Genomic DNA, 19,674 nt, shown 5'->3' with positions numbered 1-19,674 from the left:
TTGTTCCCACTTGTACAACTTTGGAGAATCGATTGAAAGTGATCAAGGTTGAAGGTAGAGAAACCAAATGCAGTTCTCCAAATGACAGTGAGGACTTGAACTGACATGGAAGAGTGTGTGGGGTGGGGGGAGGGGGGAGGATTCAAAAGACGCCAAGGAGCTAGAGTGGGCAGGACCTGGAGCCTGGCTGGGACGGTGAGGGACTGGGCAGCTCGGTGGGAGCTAGTGAAACAGGCCGGAAGATGATGGGCATGTTGCGTTTCAGATCCCTGTGCACCATCCAGGCGGGGCCAGAAGTGAGCTAGATCTGAGCTCAATGGGTCTGCAGCTCAGAGACAGGTTTTTGGCTGGAGATACCAGTTTGGGAGTTATTGGCATATGATGGCGATGGAAACTGCGGGGAGTGGGAATGGGGGTGTGGGGGAGGCTGTAGAGATTGGGAAGACTGAGGAAAGCTTTACTACTTCACCTTTTTTTTTCTAAACAAGCATTATCGAATTTAAATCATCATAGGAACCCCGTAAGCGGATGGGCGTTATCATGATATCCACTTTAAAAATGAGACAGGCTCGGAAGGTTAAGTGACCTGTGCAATGCACTCAGCTAGTAGCCAGCAGGTGGGCCTGACGCCACACTCAGCATACAGGACAGCCTTCCAGCCCCACCCCCAAGGACCTGTAGGACACACGTGTCCTTTTCCTCCTTCCTCGCTCACCCAGGCCAAGCCGGGCACTTCCCTCCCTCAGCCTTGGACCCTTTCTCTTGTGGAGCCCCTACTTCCCACTAGACATTAAAGGGGTGTGATTTGGCCCCTAACAGTCACCAGAGCCTGGCTCAGCCAGCCCCCAATCTTGGTGATGGGGAAGAGGAAGGACCCTGAGCACTGATGGAGTGGCAGAGGACCGAAACTGCCAAGACTGGGAGAAAGCATCAGTGCGAGCTGATAAGAAGGAGGGCGGGGGAAGGGCAGAGCTCACCACAGAGGCCAAGGCTACCAGAAGGCAAGGAGGTAGAGAGAACAGAGGCAAGGGGGCTGGGGACCAGAGCTTAAAGGGAGGGCTGGGGGTGGGTAGTGCGGGAGGGAGGGGGGGGCAGAGGTAATGGGAGGCTCATTGTCCCAGCAGGGGGAAGTCTTTTGTTTCCTCTCTTCCCTTGGCAGCCTGACAGGATATGAGGCCAAGCCCCCCCCTCCATGCCAGCATCCCCCCCACCCACTGGACAGGGCCCTTCCCTTACCATTGTATCCTTGACAGGGATGGGGGCAGGGGCAATGGCTCTAGGCGGGAATATAAGGACTATTCGTGGCTGGGGGCTAGGCTACCGAGGTCCTGATGGGACCAGAAGCCCCCGGGCTAGTTCGTGGAGCTTGGCAGGGAAAGCTCCGTGCCTGGGGAGGAGCAGGAAGCCAGGCCAGGGTGGGGCCTGCACCGAGGGTAGCAGGTCGGGCCAGGGGGCGGTAGGCTGGGCCCAGAGGAGATGACGCAGCCCTTCAGGCCTCTCCCAGCCCCCACCATTCCAGCGTGGGGGCCTGAGAGCTCACCTGAAATCCAGTGTTGACACCCCCCCCCCCCAACCAGGGCGGTTGGGAGCTGGTAGAGACCAGCGAACTCCGGGGTCCGGCCTGGGCCCTCCACCGCCGCTTTCCTGTACTCTCTCCCTCCCTCCCCAGGATCCAGGAGTCTGGCCTCCCGCTGCGGTCCTCCAGGAACCCTGGAATTTCATCCATCCCCTCCTCTCCCTCCTGGGTCATTTTGCTCCATCAGCTGTTCCTGCAGGAAGGGCGCCCTGCTCAGCCTCGCCTCTCTTCCCGAGCCTTTTGTTTGCTGGGTCTGCAGGAAACTGTAGGGGCGGTGGCCAAGGGCTCATCTGCCCCTGGGGCCTGGGGGAGGGGGGGCGTCCGGATTCACGAGACTTAATCCTGGGGAGCTCCCGGCGGGGGTAGGGAGGCTCGATCGCCGGGGAATTGGCATTTAGGGCCTGAACTCGGAGTTGGGGCACCCGGGGGCGGGGATTGGACGTCCTATCTCCGAGGGGCGGTCCGGGTGTGTGTTCGGGGATTCCTAGAACTGGAGGCTGGAGAGACACCCCGAGGTGACCTAATAAGTGGGAGCCAACACGAGGGGAGAAAAATCTAGATACTGAATCCCACAACCTCGTCCTACACGCCTCGAATCCCGAGAATCCCAAGCGGTGGGGAGACGGTAGGCAGGTCAGCCCAGGCAGTTTCTGAGGATTAGCTAATTCCTTTTTCTTTTAAAAATGGTGGGGAAGAGGACCAGCACTTCGCCTAAGAATTCACGCTTTCCCAGGACGCGCCCGCAGACTAGGCAGCGGCGCGGACGCTCTAGCAAGCTGGCGCCCTCTCTTTGGTTGCCCTCTCTCTGAGGCTACCCTGGGCGCCGCCATATTCCCTTCACAGTGGGCGGGGCGGGGCCAATGCAGTCACGTGAGGAGCAAGCCGTCAGGTCCGCGATGGTTCCCAGAACCGTCAGGGAATGGTTCCTGAGGTCCCCTCGAGTGCCAGGGGCTGTTAGAAGTACCGGAGCTAGAGCAGCGAAGAAAAGACAAGTTCCTGTTTCGTGGAGCTTAATTATCTGTTGGGAATAGACAGTCAATGAACAAGATGCACAAGTAAACGACATGTATTAGTGTTAAGAGCTATGGAGAAAAAAAAATAGGAAAGTGGGATGGGAAGGAAGGTGTAGTTCAATATTTAAATGGGACTGGCAGAGAAGATTTCACTAAGAAGATAATATTTGAGTTCAGAAGACAAAGGGGGCTCATGCCCTGTGTGCCCACAGGGCGTTCTTGGACACAGCCCAGAGGTCGTTGTGGGGTAAGATCAGGAGATGAGCAGAGGTGAGGGCAGGATGCAGATCGGGTAGGGCTTCATGCATAGGGTGCCCATGTAATATGTAGACCGCTCTGGGTCACTTCTGAGCGAAGGATATGCTGTTAATACTTATGCTAAGGCAGCAGGCATAACCTGGTAGCTGGACTGTAGTCGGTGAATCAGAAGGTAAGTATGGTTACCTTAAGGGACTTTGATTTTTACTCTGAGGAAAATGGGAAACCACTGGACAGTTTTGAAAAGGGAAGTGTCATGAATGGATACTTCCTTTAATAGCATCACTCTAATCTGTTGAGAATAGAATGTAGGGGCCAGAACAGAAGCAGACACACCAGTTAGGGGGCCACCAGTCAGGGAGCTGTCGCAATAATGCAGGCAAGAGATGATGGTGACTTGGACTAGGGTGGTAAATTGGGGTTGGATACTGGTTGTATTTTAAAAGTAGAGGCCAAAAAAAAAAAAAGTAGAGGCCAAAGGAATTGCTGATGGGTTGGATGTGGGGTGTAAGAGAGTTTTCAAGCACAACCCCAAGGTTTTTGACCTAAGCACCTGGGCAAGTGGGACAAGCACAAGAGGCGTAGGTTGTGGGGGTATGTTCAGGCGTTGGATTTTGGATATGCCAAGTTTGAGTTGCCCGTTTGATGTGCGAGCAGAGATGTTAGTATGTTCTTGGAAGTCTGAAGTTCAGAGTAGAGATCTGGGCTGTAGATACACCCTTAAGGCACTGTTATAGAGATGGTATTTAAAACTAGAGGATTGGATGCGATCACCAAGGGAGTGGGTGTGAGTGGTGAAAAGATGTCTGTGGACTGAGCTTCCAGTGCTCAGTGGAGCCTCCAGTCCACAGTGGCCTCTTGGCTGTGGCTCCAACACCTAGGAGTGCTCCACAGCTGAGACAAGAGATGAGGAAGAACCAGCAAAGGAGACTGAACGGGAGGATAGTTGCATTTACCAGGGCTGTGATTTTGCCAGGAGGTGTAATAAAGTGAGAGAGGGGCAAGGGAGTGCTTTTCAGTGACCGTGAACTTTAAGCTGGGGAAGAAGGGAAGTGAGTGGGGGACAGTGGGCAGAGGGCAGGATCGATGGATTGAGGCACCAGTGAGGTGGAGGAGTGTTCGGGTCAGGGCATGACAAAGACCCTACCCTTGACCAAACTTCAGTCAGTTTCCTCTGAACCTTCTTCTGGACTAGGCTTCGACCTTAGCCCCCATCCTTGCTGGGCCTTCCTAGCTCAGTTTAGAGAGAACCCACCCACCCTTCATATCTGATCACCCTGGCCTGCCTTCAGCAAGGATCCTGTTAAGTCCCTTTAGCTAGAATCCCCCAATGCTTGGTGCTTCCTCCTAGTAATTTTACATTCACTGACCCCCTCATTCTGCTTGTGGGCTCTAAATCCCCAGCTGTTTTTGCTGTATTTGGAGTTGAGCCCGTTCTCTCTCCCTTACTGTGAGTCTTGACACCTATTTCAATAGCTCTGAATAAAGTCTTCTTTACTGTTTTAGCAAGTGTCAGATTATTTTTTTTCCTCAACAGGCATAACTAGAAGTGGTGAATGAAAAGAGGAGAGGGTACATTACTGGTAATGACAAAGTCTAGGCATCACCATTGGGTGGGATGGAGGGTGAGATCTATGCAGAAGTGGAGTTTAAGCACCTGCCAGCCCAGGGTGTTGGAAGTCTCATCCATGTGGATGTTGAAATCACCAAAAATTGTGACAGGAGGGATGTTGGAGAGACCCAGGAGCCAAGCTCCGTGTTGTGGGTAGCAGAGATGACCACTGAAAATGCCAGATTAACTGCTCATGAGACCTCTTCCTGGCAAAGCCACATTTGTGCTGCTTTGAGCCCCTTCCTCTCCTAGGGAAAGGTTGCAGATAATTTACAGCCAAAGGCCAGTGGCAGGAAAAGCGGTGTTCATTTCCTGAGGCTCAAATGACAGTGTAACCAAGAAGGACTCTATAAAGTTAGGAAATTATTACTGAAATTCTCCAAGCTTCAATTTGCTAATGTGAAAAATGGAAATCATAGCGGGATCTACCTCACAAAGTGGTTATGCATATTTCATGTAGTACCGTATGCAAATAAGTTGTTGAACATTTCGGTATTGTTCTCAAGTGCCTATTAGTTTATTGAACACTCACAGCAACCTTAACCGGGAGGGTCTAGTTAATCCCCATTTTACAGATGAGGAAACGTTGCCAGGTGGTGCCGACGTTGATGGCACCTGTAGAGTGAGGAGTGGGTCTTAACTCTCAGAGGTTCAAAAGTCTGGAGGGGACAACGTTGCGGGGAGGCGCGAAAGCGGGCGGGGGACCAGTCCGACCTACGGCAGCTTGCGCCTCCCGGGCTCGCCCGGATCGGCGGCCAATGGCCCCCTCTGGTGGCGGAAGAGAGGAGAGCAGCCAGTGGGCTGGACAGGGCGCGAGGGGAGGGCGCCGCAGGGGCGAGGGCTGAGGCCAGGACCTGGTGGGCTTTGCAAGGATCCGAGAGGCTGGAGGAGTAGGGCCCCGCGTTCCGGGTGGCGCACCTGGGCCAGGTGTTGTGGCCCCGCCCACCTGCCGGAGGCCTTCCGCCGTCACGACACGCCCCTTTCAGCAGTGTCTCCTCCGGACGCCTCCGAGCTCCGAGTGGGGTCCCGCCCGCGCGGCGGGGGCCTGTTTGCACCAGGGTGATAGGCGCAGTGGGAGCCGTGGCCCACACCCTGCCGGAGACGCTCGTCCGAGTGGCGACCCCGAGCAGCACCCGGGTCGCACGTGGGGCGGGAGCCTCGCAGGCAGCGAGAGCTGGGTGGGGCGGGGCTTCCCCGGGCTCGCCCACGGGGCGGGGCCGAGCCCGGGGACCAATGGGGCGCTTGTGTGCTGGGGGTGGGTCAGGCTCGAGGCCTGGCATCCCGGTAGCCACAGCTGTCTTTCCGGCACCCTTGCCCCCTCCGCCAGTAGCGGACCCTCCGGCTCTCGGGGATCACTCCTGAGCGGCTGCATCCTCCGGTGGGTAAGTGAACGCCCTGCCACACCCGGGCGGTGAGGGTGCGCCTGGCCGGGGAGGAGCGAATCTCGGCCCCCTCCAAGCCGCCCCGGGAGAAAGTGGGCAGGAACCGGTGCGGGGAGGAGGACCACCTTGTGTCGCCGGACGGTGTTTTTGTTTTGGTCGTCGAGGAGTTGTTGGGGCGGTGGAGTTTGGGGGACGCCTGTGTGGGTGGGAGGAATCTGGTGAGATTAAGGAAAGAGGAGGCTGTTTGAGATGGGTTGAGGGAGAGTGTTGATGGAGGGTGGGGCTTTGGAAGATTCGGAAGTTTCTTATCGCCTGGAGATGAGGTGATTGCATGGAGGATCTTGGGGGGCGGCTCAGGACTCCGGAGGATGGAGTGAGGAGGGCCTCCTGCCCATCACTCACTTCCCTTCTGGAGGATTTGCTTCCTCTTGCGCTGCTAGTTAAGAAGGCGGAGGATCTTTGCACCTTTCCAGAGCCACTGCTATCCCTAGTCTCAGGGATACGGGGGAAGGGGTGGCCTCAGGAGCTGGGAGGGGCCATGGTACCCACTGCTGAGGCTTAAGAGTCTGCCATTGTTGCGGCAGTGGCCAGGACCAGTCTGCCCTCCACTAACTCTTTGAGTTGTTGGTGAACGTGAGTGTGTCTGTGTGTGTGTTTCCTTTTTGGGGAAGCTTCTGGGTGTTTGGTTAGAGGTGTTTTGTGGGGGGCTCCACGGAGCTGCCTTCCACTCAGCAAACTCTTTGCAGGCTTCATAACCCATTGGCGGCTTCCTCTGCCCGCTGTCGACCATGGCCAATGAGAACTCTCCTCTGCTGGCCTACCGGCTCCTGGGGGAGGAGGGGGTTTCCTTCCCTGCCAGTGGAGCCGGGGGTCCTGGAGGGGCGCCTGCCCGGAAGCTCTCCACCTTCCTGGGTGTGGTGGTACCCACGGTCCTGTCCATGTTCAGTATAGTTGTCTTCTTGAGGATTGGTGAGTGGCAGGGGTTTACTTGGGGGTGCAGTGGGGTGGGACTGGGATGAGGTTGGGGAAGGGCCCTGGGAGACGCGGGTGGATGAAGGGCTTGGGGTGGGGTGGGGGGTGCGATGGGTGAGCCGCCGTCTCACCTGCTTTGCCACTCCTGTCGCAGGGTTCGTGGTGGGCCACGCTGGGCTGCTGCAGGCTTTGGCCATGCTCCTGGTTGCCTACCTCATCCTGGCACTCACTGTCCTCTCCGTCTGTGCCATCGCTACCAATGGAGCTGTGCGAGGGGGCGGAGCCTACTGTATCCTCCAATGTCGGTGGACAGGGGTCTGGGCTCTTCTGTCTTATGGGGGGAGGAGAGGGCCCCTCCCTGCATCCCCTGGGGGGTAGGACAAGAGGGGACAAGTTCTAGTGAATGTCCAGCAGACAGGTTGGTATGGGGAAGGGGGCAAACACGACCTGACTCGGTAGTGCTACTTTCCAGTTCACCAGGTGTCTTCCCAGCTGCCATTTGGGTTCTACTTGACCGTCCTGTCAGTTAGGTAGTATTCATCTTATGGACGAGGACATTCAAGAGCGTTAGTGACTTGGGCAAAGCCACGTGGCTTGGGAGTGGCTGCAGTGGGACGCACTGCCTCTGGGCACAGTCCCGTGTGTTCAGGGAGAGGCCTGGAGGGCCAGCTTCATGGTGCTTCGTGCCCGGGCCCTTCCTCACGCTCCAGTTCACTTTCTTTTCCCTTAACGCTCACCCCCTGCTTCCACTTTCAGTCATGATCAGTCGCACCCTGGGGCCTGAGGTCGGGGGCAGCATCGGCCTCATGTTCTACCTGGCTAACGTCTGTGGCTGTGCTGTCTCCCTGCTGGGGCTGGTGGAGGCCATGCTTGATGTCTTCGGGGCTGGTCTGTGCTCCCCACGCTGGTCTGGGCAGCTCTGAGGATTTGCCGGGTCTGGGATTCTGGGATCATGGCAGGGAGATAAGCCCTCTCCAGGAGAGATGCTCAACTTTCTTGAGCTCCTGCTCTGTGCCCAGCCTCGTGCAGACATCCAGACATCCGAGAGAATGTCCTGGCCTGTGAGGAGCTTCCCATCTAGTCAGGGAGGCCAGATTAACACTCCTAAAATTGACAGAGCAAGATTGGTGGTACCCGCCAGGCAGGGCTAGGATGCTGGGGTACAGTTGGGCGGGGGAGTGGGAAAGATGGCCTCTCTGAGGACTGGTGGGCCAAAGATGGGGTCCCTTCCTGCTCTGAGTCATGGTTGGGGTCCCTCCTTGGGGATCTGGCTTTCTAACTCTGTTCCTTCCTCTCTACAGATGCCACGGGGTCCAGCGGCCTCCGCACCCTACCGCAGGGCTACGGCTGGAACCTGCTCTACGGCTCCTTGCTGCTGGGCCTGGTGGGCGGAGTCTGCACCCTGGGGGCCGGCCTCTACGCCCGCGCCTCCTTCCTCACATTCCTGCTGGTCTCCGGTTCCCTGGCCTCTGTGCTGGTCAGCTTTGTGGCTGTGAGGCCCAGGGACATCCCCTTGACCCCTAGGCCTGGCCCCAATGGCTCCTCCCTGCCGCCCCAGGTTGGCCACTTCACCGGCTTCAACAGCAGCACCCTGAAGGCCAATCTGGGCGGTGAGCTGGGTGCAGGAGCCCTGGGGGTCTCGGGGCGAGGGGCGGGGCGTGTGGGGGGGGCGGGGCTTGGAATCCCTGGATGGGCAGTGAGCTGGGTGCAGGAGCCCTGGGGTTCTCGGGGCGAGGGGCGGGCGTGTGTGTGTGTGTGGGGGGGGGCTTGGAATCCCTGGATAAGCGGTGAGCTGGGTGCAGGAGCCCTGGGGTTCTCGGGGCGAGGGGCGGGTGTGTGTGTGTGTGTGTGTGTGGCTTGGAATCCCTGGATGAGAAGAGATGTCAGAGAAAATCAGGGGCGGGAGGTCTGGACCTGGAGCAGTACAGGTTGATTAAGATCTGTTGGGCGTGTATTGGACACTGTCTGTTTGACCCAGCTGGGCACGAGAGTGACCACGAGACAGTCCCTACCTTAGAGGAACTTGTTTAGTTGGACAGATAAGATGTACATTCAGGAAACAAACTGCATAATAGGACCGAGTGTAATTCAAGTAGACAAGAAGCATAGAGGAGTCCAGAGGAGGGAGACCTGGGTTTGGGCCGGGGAGGGCGCGGGCCGGTGGAGCTAGAGGTGGCGTGAGCGGGGTTGGGAAATTCAGACAGGAGGTGGAGGGAAGGCGTCTGAGGAAAGAGCGTGGATGAAGGCCTGGAGGGAGGAACGGAGAAGTGTGGGGAGAAGGAGGTGATGAGGTCAGCTGAGCCAGGGCCAGAGACGGGTCAGGGCTGGGGTCTCGGTGAGCTGGTGAGGCTGGTGGAGAGGCAGTGGGGGCAGGTTTAGAATGTGAGGAGAGGGTAGCAGGGCCAAAATGCCCGGATCCCTAGGACGGATGCTGATCCCCTCTCCTCCCTGGGAACGATTCCCCTCTCCTCAGCTGGCTACGCCAAGGACTACACCACGGGGGCCACGATGACCTTTGCTAGCGTCTTTGCCGTCCTTTTTAACGGCTGCACAGGCATCATGGCTGGGGCCAACATGTCAGGTGAGAGTCCTTGGGGCAGGGGGCTGCCTTGCCACCTTGTGCCCCTACAGGGCACTGAGGGTTCAGGGATACAGGGCGTGGTGGAGGGTTGACCTCCCTCCCTCTGCTCCCTGCCCTCCAGGGGAGCTGAAGGATCCCAGCCGGGCCATTCCTCTGGGCACGATTGTTGCCGTTGCCTATACTTTCTTCATCTACATCCTGCTTTTCTTCCTCTCCAGCTTCACCTGCGACAGGTGCCTGGGGAGGGGGTGAGCCTGGTCCTTGAGGGGGTGGCGTGGAGGCATTGTCACACCTGGATCGCCCAGGGAAGCACGGGCCAGGGCGGGGTGGGGGCAGATACCCAAGCTGTTGGGCGGTATGGAGAAAATGGGGCCTGTTCCTCCCACCGGGAGAGAGTTAGGGCTGCTGCCCTGGATGTGGAGGGCTGGCTACACGGTAACAGCCAACCCGAAGCCAGCATTTGCTTTGTGCCTGGTACTATTGTAAGTACTTGGCTTGGGGGTGGGGTGGGGAAGAGCTTTCTAGTCAACTTGTATTTCCATAAATATTTGGCTTCTTGTGCACATACTGTTGGGAATGTCCACCCTGTGATTAAATCCAATGCGGCCCAACGACAACCAGTGAATGCCAACTCTAACCCCTGGGCACACTTGATCTGTTAATACGGTCCTTGAGATCGGGGCTGGGGTCAGCTCAGAATACCCAGCGCTTAACCTCCGCCAGTGTTGTGAGAACTGTTCTCACCAGGCCCCTAGGATGGAGGCACGTTTATTATCTGCATCCTCCTCCTTTCCTTCCCTGTAGGATCCTGCTGCAGGAGGACTACGGGTTCTTCCAAGCCATCAGCCTGTGGCCCCCGCTGGTGCTGACCGGTATCTATGCCACATCGCTCTCAGCCTCCATGAGCTCCCTCATCGGCGCCTCCCGCATCCTCCACGCCCTGGCCCAGGACAACCTCTTTGGTGCGCTGTCCCCTGCCTCGTGCCCGGCTCTGAGCGCACCCTCCCGTGTCTGTCTCGGTCCCCCCCTTGGCCCAGGCTGATGTATCTGCTGCATTTCCGTTTGCACAGGAGTGATCCTGGCGCCAGCTAAGGTTATATCCCAAGGGGGGAACCCCTGGGGAGCCGTGCTGTATTCTTGGGGCCTAGTGCAGGTAAGCTTTCCTCTTCAAGCTGCCCTCACCCTCACCCTCACCGTAAGCCCCCGCTGGTTACACTCGCGGGACCAGGAAGGGTCAGACGCGCACTGGGAGACGTGCCTGAAAAGGCAGTATGTGTTGGCGTTTGATGGGGAGCGGGGCGCGTGGATGCACGCCCAGCCTCTTGGTCCTTGTCCAGCTGGTGCTCCTGGCTGGGAAGCTGAACACGCTGGCCGCTGTGGTCACTGTCTTCTACTTGGTGGCCTACGCTGCCGTGGACCTGTCCTGCCTGAGCCTCGAGTGGGCCTCGGCCCCCAACTTCCGGTGAGCGAAGGAGATGCCTGTGTCCCCTGAGAAAGGGAGGGAGGAATGGGGAGGCCTGGGACCAGGCGGGCGGAGGCTGGGGGTGGAGTGGGGCGGCTCGCCGTGGGGCAGCCCGAGCCTCCTTCCTTCCGTGTCGGCCCCCAGCCCCGCCTTCAGCCTCTTCTCCTGGCACACGTGCTTGCTGGGGGTGGCCTCCTGCCTGCTCATGATGTTCCTCATCAGCCCCGGGGCCGCTGGCGGCGCCCTGCTTCTCATGGGCCTGCTTTCTGCCCTGCTCACGGCTCGAGGAGGCCCCAGCAGCTGGGGTTACGTCAGCCAGGCCCTGCTTTTCCATCAGGTGGGGGAGCGGGGGGGGGAGGGGAGGGGGGCTGGGACGGGAACGCCCACGCCCGGAGGAGGCCTCCTCTTCCCCCCGGCTGCCTGCCGCTGGTTCCGGCCCAGGTGGTGAATGGGCGCCGCGCCCCGGAGCCCTTCCTCCTGTCACCTCACCTGGTCCCCAGGTGCGGAAGTACCTGCTCCGGCTGGACGTCCGGAAGGACCACGTGAAGTTCTGGCGGCCTCAGCTGCTGCTGCTGGTGGGGAACCCCCGGGGCGCGCTGCCTCTGCTGCGGTTGGCCAACCAGCTCAAGAAAGGGGGCCTCTATGTGCTGGGCCATGTCACCCTGGGAGACCTCGGTCAGTTGCCCTCCACTCACCCCTCCGCCCCGACCTCTCTCGCCCTCCCCTTCCCGGAAGCTCTTTGTGTTCTTTGTGCCCCAGAGGCCTCGTGCTTCTTCCCAGATGACCCTCCCTACCAGCCATACCCCTGCCCAGACCTTTCTTTTCTGCCCACGTGGACTTGGACTCTAGGAAAAAGTACGTGAATCTGGCCCACATGGGCTGCCTGCCTCCCCCGCAGACTCCCTGCCCTCGGACCCCGTGCAGCCACAGTACGGGGCGTGGCTGAGCCTGGTAGACCGGGCCCAAGTGAAGGCCTTCGTGGACCTCACCCTCTCGCCCTCCGTGCGCCAGGGGGCTCAGCACCTGCTGCGGATCTCAGGGCTTGGTGAGTTGCTCCACTCCGTGGCCCCTCTCAATCTCTGCTCCCCTCCCCCAGAGAGTCAACCACAGACTGCAAACTCCAAAAGGAACCCACAATCTAGTGCAGACAGCACTTGGTTCTCAAAGATAAAAGACTGTGTGATAAGGTCTCCGAGGTGATGCCTTAAGGACTAGAGATGGAGCGACACCGTTTGTTTGTTTTCTTTCTGACCCATGCTTGGGGCACAGGCTCTGCAGAACACGTCGTCTTTCAGGGGGCAGTGGGAGAAGTATTTGAGGTGGGGCTGCCCCATCAAATCTAGGGTAATGCTTTCTAACCACCAGAGTTCAGAGAGGAAGACCACTGTCACCAATGTGGCCGGCAGAGGTTTTGTGATGAGATGGTATCTCAGCTGGGCCTTGAGAGCAGCAGAGAAGTAGGGGGCCGTGTAACGTGGCTCCCAGAGACTACAAAGGATGCCAGGGGTGTGTGGGTCTGACGCTGTCGCATGGAGTGGAACAGTCCCAGCTCCGTGACTGTGTCTTTGTGCCAAGGCCTCCAGCCCAGCTCACCAGCTTCCTCCAGATCCCTGCTCAGCGCCTCCATCTTTCTCAACCCCGGGACTGGCGTCTGTGCCGTCTCTGAACGCATGCTTCCTGCTCCACTTACAATCTGGCTAAAGTTCAAGTGTTGGACATTGCCCTGGTCGGTGTCAATCAGAACCCCGGGAAATGCTCAGGAGGGGGTGTGACTAGTTTAATTTGCAAGATCAGTTGGAGTTCCCACCTGCCAAGGTGTTTTAGGGGTGTTATCAAGCGTTGTTAGCTAGAACCTGGAGCATCTGAGGGCTCGTCTCTCCTCAGCCCCACCTTTTGTTGGGGAGAGACCCTTGGTCTCTGGACCAAGAGACCACTCCTTTCACGCAATTCATCCTGCAGAAAATTCAAATGAAAAGGAAAAGGTTTCCTTTAAGTGGTTAATCCCCCAGCATGGAGAATTTGATATACTGGCAGATTTTGAGTACACCTTTTGTCCCGTGAGAAAGGGTCTTGGAGGAGGTCTGAGTCTTCCTGTAAACTCAGCCCTGGTACAGGGGAAATTATCCGATTCCGTATTCGTTGTTCAGATACTAAAACCCAGGAGCTGTCAGCAGGGACTGGGGACTTTGTGGTTGGTGCACCACCAGCTTAGTGGCTCAGAGAATGGGCTCTAGTGCTGGGTACATCGTGTTCACTTGCTGGCCCCAGTGTCTATCAGCCATGAGCCTTTGGGCAAGTGGCTTCACCTCTCTGGGTCTCAGGTTCCTTATCTGTAAAGGGGGGTGAGTAATAGTCCCTACCTCATACTGTTGCTTCAAGGATCAGATGAGTTAAAACACCAAGTGCTTTCAGCAGGCTGGGGGCTCCAGTCAGCGTGCAGATGGTGGCTCACAGGGGACAGTGCTTTGGACACGCTGTCGTTAGGGCTTTGCAGTCATAGAAACAGATTGTGCAGCCCCAGCCCTGAGTTCTCATCCTCCCCTAGCAGGGTCTGAGCGCTGTTTCCCTGGGGATTGAGGCCAGGAGCTTGACTCCTCAGGGGGTCCCGTCTGCCAGTGGAGTCAGACTTGTATCTCCTATCATGAAAAAGGTGTTGAAGGCCAGAGTGAATACATCCTACTGCCCCTGAACGGAAGTGCTTCTTAGTTACAAGACTCCTAAGGCGAACTTTGCCTATTTAAATGGGGGAGATTAGTCATGGAGATAAATCAAATAAATGCATGTGAAAGTGTTTGGGAAAACTAAAAGTCATTAGTAAGAGGCCAAGCATAATGCGCATGTCTGCACCTGATGGCTGACACACGTTGCTGTCAGCGGGTGGGAGTGGACACCTATTAGCATAGTGTGAACTCAGCCATGAGTCTGACTCTTGTGGGTTCCTTCCTGCCTACCCCAGGTGGCATGAAGCCCAACACGCTGGTCCTGGGTTTCTACGATGATGCTGCACCCCAGGACCACTTCCTGACGGACCCAGCTTTCTCTGAGCCTGCGGATGGCATCCAGGAGGGCGGGTCCCCAGCCCTGAGCACCCTGTTCCCTCCACCCCGGGCTCCAGGAAGCCCCCGGGCTCTCAGTCCCCAGGACTACGTGGCTACAGTGGCAGACGCCCTGAAGATGAACAAGAATGTGGTTCTGGCCCGGGCCTGTGGAGCCCTGCCCCCCGAGCGGCTAAGCCGGGGATCTGGGGGCACCTCTCAGCTGCATCACGTGGACGTGTGGCCCCTCAACCTGCTGCGGCCCCGGGGCGGGCCCGGCTACGTGGATGTCTGCGGCCTCTTCCTGCTGCAGATGGCAACCATCTTGGGCATGGTGCCTGCTTGGCACAGTGCCCGCCTGCGGATCTTCTTGTGCCTGGGGCCTCGCGAGGCACCAGGGGCAGCCGAGGGGCGGCTGCGGGCACTGCTGAGCCAGCTGAGGATCCGGGCCCAGGTGCAGGAGGTGGTGTGGGGCGAGGGGTCTGCGTCGTCCCAGGAGCCTGAGGAGGAGGAGGAGGAAGGGGACTTCGTGAACGGCAGGCGAGGAGACGCCGAGGCAGAGGCCCTGGCATGTAGCGCCAACGCCCTGGTTCGGGCCCAGCAGGGGCGCGGCGGAGGAGGGGGGCCTGGTGGCCCTGAGGGTGGGGATGGCGAGGAGGGGCCCGCCACCGCCCTGACCTTCCTGTACCTGCCCCGGCCACCTGCTGACCCTGCTCGCTATCCTCGCTACCTGGCGCTGCTGGAAGTTCTGAGCCGCGATCTGGGCCCCACGCTGCTCATTCATGGCGTTACCCCTGTCACTTGCACTGATCTCTGATGCCCGTACCAAGTAGAGAGTGTCTAGGTAATCGTAATTGGGTGGCCCACCTTGATTATGGGGTGAGGAGGGGAAGGGCCGCCTTCCACCCGCCTGGCACGTGGGACTCGGACCCTGGTGGAGGTATTAGGGGATCCTGGTCTCTGTCATCTCTCGGTCTCTGGGAGAGGGGCCCCGGTGCACTAACTAACGCAGGGCAGCTGTCCCCGCCACCACGGGGGAGGGCTCCCTCCCCCACTGCACTCCCTCCCTTCACCCGTGCCTTGACGGGGGCTGGGTCTCCGCTTGTGACTCTAGGCTACCTCAGTCTCCCCACCTCGCCCAACAGACTCCCCGACCACTGGGGTTTTGATGTTTTTGTTCTGTTTTATTTTTCTAACTGCCGAACGTGAATAAAAGATCAAAACACTACGCGTTGGCCGGGCGTTTCTGGAGGGGGCGGGTAGCTGGGACGGAAAGAGGGAGAAATCTGTATGGGGGATGGGGAAAGAGGGGCGCTGGAGCGTCCCAGCGGCGAGGGGGCCACGTGCGGGACCCGGGGCTCCGGGCCTGGGGGAAACTGGTGGAGATGGAGGCTGCCCGCAGCCCCCAGACTCAGGCTCCCGAGGAAAGCCCTCCCTGCTCGCAGGAGGGGGCCCGACTCGGGGAGGGACGGCAGTTTAGGGCCTAGGGGGCCACGTGACCCTCCCCCAGGAATGCGGTGACGTCACCGGGGGCGTGGCCGTACCCAAAATTAGGGAGGAAGGGGAAAAAAGAAGCCAGAAAAAGTTTCTTTCCTGGAGTCCCAAGCGAGGTGTGGGACAGAAGAAGGGATCAAAGTCAGAGGCCCGGGGCTCCGTGGGGCCCTGACCGCTGTCTGGGGTCCCCCTTTCCAGGCCATGTCCGGGCCCACCTGGCTCACCCCGAAGCAGCCGGAGCCTGCCAGAGCCCCTCAGGGGAGAGGGCTCCCCCGAGGCGCCTCGGGGCCGCCGGCGGCCCACGGAGCAGGTAAGGCAGCCCAGTGCGGCCGAGGAGGCCACCGGGCCACCAGCGCTCACCTCTGTCCTGTGGCTCCTGCCTCCCGCTGAGCCCGCCACTGCCGCCCCTTCCCAAGCCCGGCTGTAGCTCGCCGCCCCTGCCCCCTCGCGGCCCTCCCTGCCTCCTGCCCCATCCGCGGACCCCAGGTGCGGGGGTGGGGGCGTGGGGGAGGGGAGAAGAGGGACCCAAGACGGCGGCGTCCACAAGTGTCACCCTCTCCTTCCCCAACCCCACCTTCACTCTCTCTTCCCTCAACCCAGCACTCCAGCCCCACCCCAGGGTCAATTTTTGCCCCCTCCCATCTGAGCAGTGTTACCAGGCCCCTGGGGGACCGGAGGATCGGGGGCTGGCCTGGGTGGGGTGCCATGGAGCAACCCAGCGCTCGCAGGTGAGCACGGGGATTGGGGGGTGGGGGGGCTTAGGGCAGGAGAGGAGACCGTGTGATTTGCTTTCTCCCCGCTTTTGCTCCATCCCCAGGGGCTCCCCGCAGACAGGGGGGGCTTGCGCCCAGGAAGTCTGGATGCTGAGATAGATTCCCTGACCAGCATGCTGGCTGAGTTGGACGGGGGTCGAGGTCACGCCCCAAGGCGGCCTGACCGGCAGGTGACTCCCCTGTCCTGCCCCTGTCCCTTCCGGTCCTTGTCCCGTGCCCCTCCCCCTCCCCTCCCAAGCCTGGTCCCTACTCTGAACTCTCACCCGCTCTCCTCCTCTGTGTGAGTGATGCCCACACCAGCGTGGAGGAAGCTGGGTCACCAAGACTCACTAGGTTGTCAACCACTTGAGGGAGGCCCCTTGTCAAAACCAGTGCTTGCCTGGGTGCCACATGGGGTAGGGGGTTCTACAGATGTGTGTCCTAGAATGGGCCCAGCTCACTCCTTCTGGTCTGCGTTTCTCCCCAGGCTTACGAGCCCCCTCAGCCCCCTGCCTACCGCTCAGGCTCAGGCTCCCTGAAGCCGAATGGAGGGGGTGTTCCTCCCCCGCCGCTCCCAGCATCCCCCTATGGGGGCCCCACTCCAGCCTCCTATGCTACGGCCAGCACCCCCGCCGGCCCTGCCTTCCCTGTGCAAGTGAAGGTGGCACAACCAGTGAGGGGCTGTGGCCCCCCCAGGCGGGGGGCCTCTCAGGCCTCTGGGCCCCTCCCGGGGCCCCACTTTCCTCTCCCAGGCCGAGGTGAAGTCTGGGGGGCCGGCTATAGGAGCCACCGCGAGCCAGGGCCGGGGGGCAAAGAAGAGGCTGCTGGGGTCTCCAGCTCTGCCGGAGGAAGAGGAGGCGGGTACGGGTCCCAGGTAAGCCCCTGGGCACTGGGATTTCGGGTCCTCAAAGACAACTGGACGCTGACCAGGTTGGGTGTGGGTGGGGTTTCACGTCCCGGTTGTCAGAGGTCTGCGGCGCTGGAGCTCTGGATCCTCTGCGGGTGGGGGCAGGTCAGGAAATAAAGGAGGAAGGGGTCTAGATCTGCACACTGGCTCCTGCAGGGGCACCCCTGGCCCCTGAGCTGGGATGTTCTCCGATGAACTCTCTGGGTAGCATTGCCCGGTCACCCTCAGTGACAGCATCAGGAGCTAGAGGTGGGGGCAAGCCCCTGATTCTCACCTCCCAGGTCCCCCTGAGCCAGCCTCCCGAGGAGGAGCTGGAGAGGCTGACCAAGAAGCTGGTGCACGACATGAACCACCCACCCAGCGGGGAGTACTTCGGTGGGTGAGCTGACCCCGGGTGGGACGGGAAAGGGGAGATGGGGCTGGAGAGTCAGAAGGCCCGTGGATCCAACTTCCCGGCCTGTGCAGATTGACCCTGTCCCTGCCCGTCCCCAGGCCGGTGTGGTGGCTGTGGAGAAGATGTGGTCGGGGATGGGGCCGGGGTCGTGGCCCTGGACCGCGTCTTTCACGTTGGCTGCTTTGTGTGTTCTACGTGCCGGGCCCAGCTCCGGGGCCAGCATTTCTACGCCGTGGAGAGAAGGGCATATTGTGAGAGCTGCTATGTGGTGAGTGGTTGGGGCTGGCGGGGGGAGGTTTCCAGTCTGAGATGGGAACTCGATATCCAAGCCCCAGAGAGGAATAGGGCTTGAAGCAGGGGAACTAAAACTGATACACAAGAGAAGATGAATGAAGTCAGTAGCAATACACGGGCTGCTGGAGAGGAAGGACGATATTCCCTCATATGTGTGAGGCATTTATTTTATTTTATTTTAAATTAAAGATTCTTTTGGCAGCATCGGGTCTTAGTTGCGGCACATGGGATCTTTCGCTGCGGCACACGGGCTCTTCGTTGTTGTGCACGGGTTTTCTCTCCTCCAATTGTGGCTCTCGGGCTCCAGGGCGCGTGGGCTCTGTAGTTTGCGGCACGCAGGCTCTCTAGTTGTGGCGCGTGGGCTTAGTTGCCCCACGGCATGTGGGATCTTAGTTCCCCGGCCAGGGATCGAACCCGCGTCCCCTGTATTGGAAGGAGGATTCTTAACCACTGGACCACCAGGGAAGTCCCGAGGCATTTATTTTAGATTTAAGGGAATGTGAGGCAGATATTACTACTGAAGGAAACTGAAGCTCAGGGAGGTTAAATAATTTGTCCAGGAAGCTGCAGTGCTGGGGCTTGCACTCAGATCTGTTCAAGGCCACCTTTCACTGAATCACATGCAGGGGGCTACAGAAACAGATGGGTAGGCTGGCAGGATGCCTGTAAGGGCTGGCGTGGGTGTCCCCAGCCCCCGACCTTCCTGCCCTCCTTCCCGACAGGCCACCCTGGAGAAGTGCTCCACGTGCTCCCAGCCCATCCTGGACCGGATTCTGCGGGCTATGGGGAAGGCCTACCACCCTGGCTGCTTCACCTGTGTGGTGTGCCACCGCGGCCTCGACGGCATCCCTTTCACTGTGGATGCCACCAGCCAGATCCACTGCATTGAGGACTTCCACAGGTCAGCGGGGTCCCCACCTTTTGTCTTAGGATGTCTGGCCTGGCCTTACCCACCTTCCTCATCTCTCCTTCATATGCCGGTACCAGCCGCTCCTGTTTCACACCCCTGGCCATGCCTCCTTCTCATTAAAATCACTCTCTTTCCCTAAGATCCAAGACCCTACCTACCTCTGGCCTCTCCCGTTCCCTCCTGCATCCCACCTTCTCTGGGCTCTGTTGTTAGTTCCCTCTAACCCTGGGGCTTGACAGCCTCCTTGGTTCCCTTCCACCCCAGGAAGTTTGCCCCAAGATGCTCAGTGTGTGGTGGGGCCATCATGCCTGAGCCAGGTCAGGAGGAGACCGTGCGAATCGTAGCTCTGGATCGCAGTTTTCACATTGGCTGTTACAAGTGTGAGGTAGGAGGGCTGGGCAAGGGAATAAGGGTTATTGGGGTCTGGGGTGCTGAGCACGAGGGAGAAGGAACTCAGGGGTCCGGGCCTGATGGAGAGCTGTTGCTTCTTTCCGAACAGGAGTGTGGGCTGCTGCTCTCGTCTGAGGGTGAGTGTCAGGGCTGCTACCCGCTGGATGGGCACATCTTGTGCAAGGCTTGCAGTGCCTGGCGCATCCAGGAGCTCTCAGCCACCGTCACCACCGACTGCTGAGTCTCCCCAGGAGCACCTGCTGTGTTCTCCCTTCCCATCAACCACCCTCCCCGACATCTACCTTTATAACTTTGTCACCAAATGCTGTCTCCTCTTCCTCCAATCATGAAATAATAATCCCTCGAGAGTTTGTAAAACACTTTGAAGTCTGTTTTCTTATCTGATTCTCACAGCAGAACAACACAAGCACGGTTGTTGTGACTGCCTGCGTGTTTGGCTAGAAGTGACTTCCTGGGACTTCCCTGGTGGTCCAGTGGTTAGGACTCTGAGCTTCCACTGCAGGGGGCACAGGTTTGATCCCTGGTCTGGGAACTAAGATTCCCTCATGCTGAGCAGCACGGCCAAAAAAAAACCCCCCCAAACAAAAAGTGACTTCTTCAGCTTACATCGATCACTCCCAA

At 59.0% G+C, this 19,674-nt stretch overlaps 2 protein-coding genes across 5 annotated transcripts; both read left to right on the top strand.

Annotated features, from left to right (window-relative positions):
- Positions 1 to 2,136: 2,136 nt before the first annotated feature.
- Positions 2,137 to 15,695, top strand: SLC12A9 (solute carrier family 12 member 9). 3 transcript variants are annotated; one of them, XM_060123002.1, is made up of 15 exons: positions 2,137 to 3,019; positions 5,787 to 5,841; positions 6,588 to 6,810; positions 6,968 to 7,102; positions 7,570 to 7,701; positions 8,115 to 8,423; positions 9,287 to 9,394; positions 9,516 to 9,627; positions 10,199 to 10,356; positions 10,465 to 10,547; positions 10,732 to 10,856; positions 11,001 to 11,193; positions 11,357 to 11,531; positions 11,755 to 11,901; positions 13,813 to 15,119. In XM_060123002.1, the coding sequence occupies exons 3-15, from the start codon at positions 6,630 to 6,632 to the stop codon at positions 14,706 to 14,708; spliced, it is 2,754 nt and encodes a 917-aa protein (XP_059978985.1). In that variant the 5' UTR covers positions 2,137 to 3,019; positions 5,787 to 5,841; positions 6,588 to 6,629; the 3' UTR covers positions 14,709 to 15,119. The 3 variants fall into 3 exon arrangements, with proteins under 3 accessions (XP_059978985.1, XP_059978986.1, XP_059978984.1); XM_060123003.1 differs by lacking the exon at positions 2,137 to 3,019 and adding an exon at positions 15,584 to 15,695 and having other exon boundaries at positions 3,060 to 6,810; positions 13,813 to 14,735; XM_060123001.1 differs by lacking the exon at positions 2,137 to 3,019 and having other exon boundaries at positions 5,679 to 6,810.
- Positions 15,379 to 19,412, top strand: TRIP6 (thyroid hormone receptor interactor 6). 2 transcript variants are annotated; one of them, XM_060123014.1, is made up of 9 exons: positions 15,430 to 15,695; positions 15,986 to 16,113; positions 16,203 to 16,328; positions 16,625 to 17,011; positions 17,326 to 17,419; positions 17,537 to 17,706; positions 18,455 to 18,633; positions 18,907 to 19,027; positions 19,142 to 19,412. In XM_060123014.1, the coding sequence occupies exons 1-9, from the start codon at positions 15,587 to 15,589 to the stop codon at positions 19,271 to 19,273; spliced, it is 1,446 nt and encodes a 481-aa protein (XP_059978997.1). In that variant the 5' UTR covers positions 15,430 to 15,586; the 3' UTR covers positions 19,274 to 19,412. The 2 variants fall into 2 exon arrangements, with proteins under 2 accessions (XP_059978998.1, XP_059978997.1); XM_060123015.1 differs by lacking the exon at positions 17,326 to 17,419 and having other exon boundaries at positions 15,379 to 15,695; positions 19,142 to 19,280.
- The last annotated feature ends 262 nt before the right edge of the window (positions 19,413 to 19,674 follow it).

This window comes from Lagenorhynchus albirostris, chromosome 15, assembly GCF_949774975.1.
Source record: "Lagenorhynchus albirostris chromosome 15, mLagAlb1.1, whole genome shotgun sequence".
NCBI classification, from domain to species: domain Eukaryota; kingdom Metazoa; phylum Chordata; class Mammalia; order Artiodactyla; family Delphinidae; genus Lagenorhynchus; species Lagenorhynchus albirostris.
This window is presented reverse-complemented; position numbering and strand designations above follow the sequence as displayed.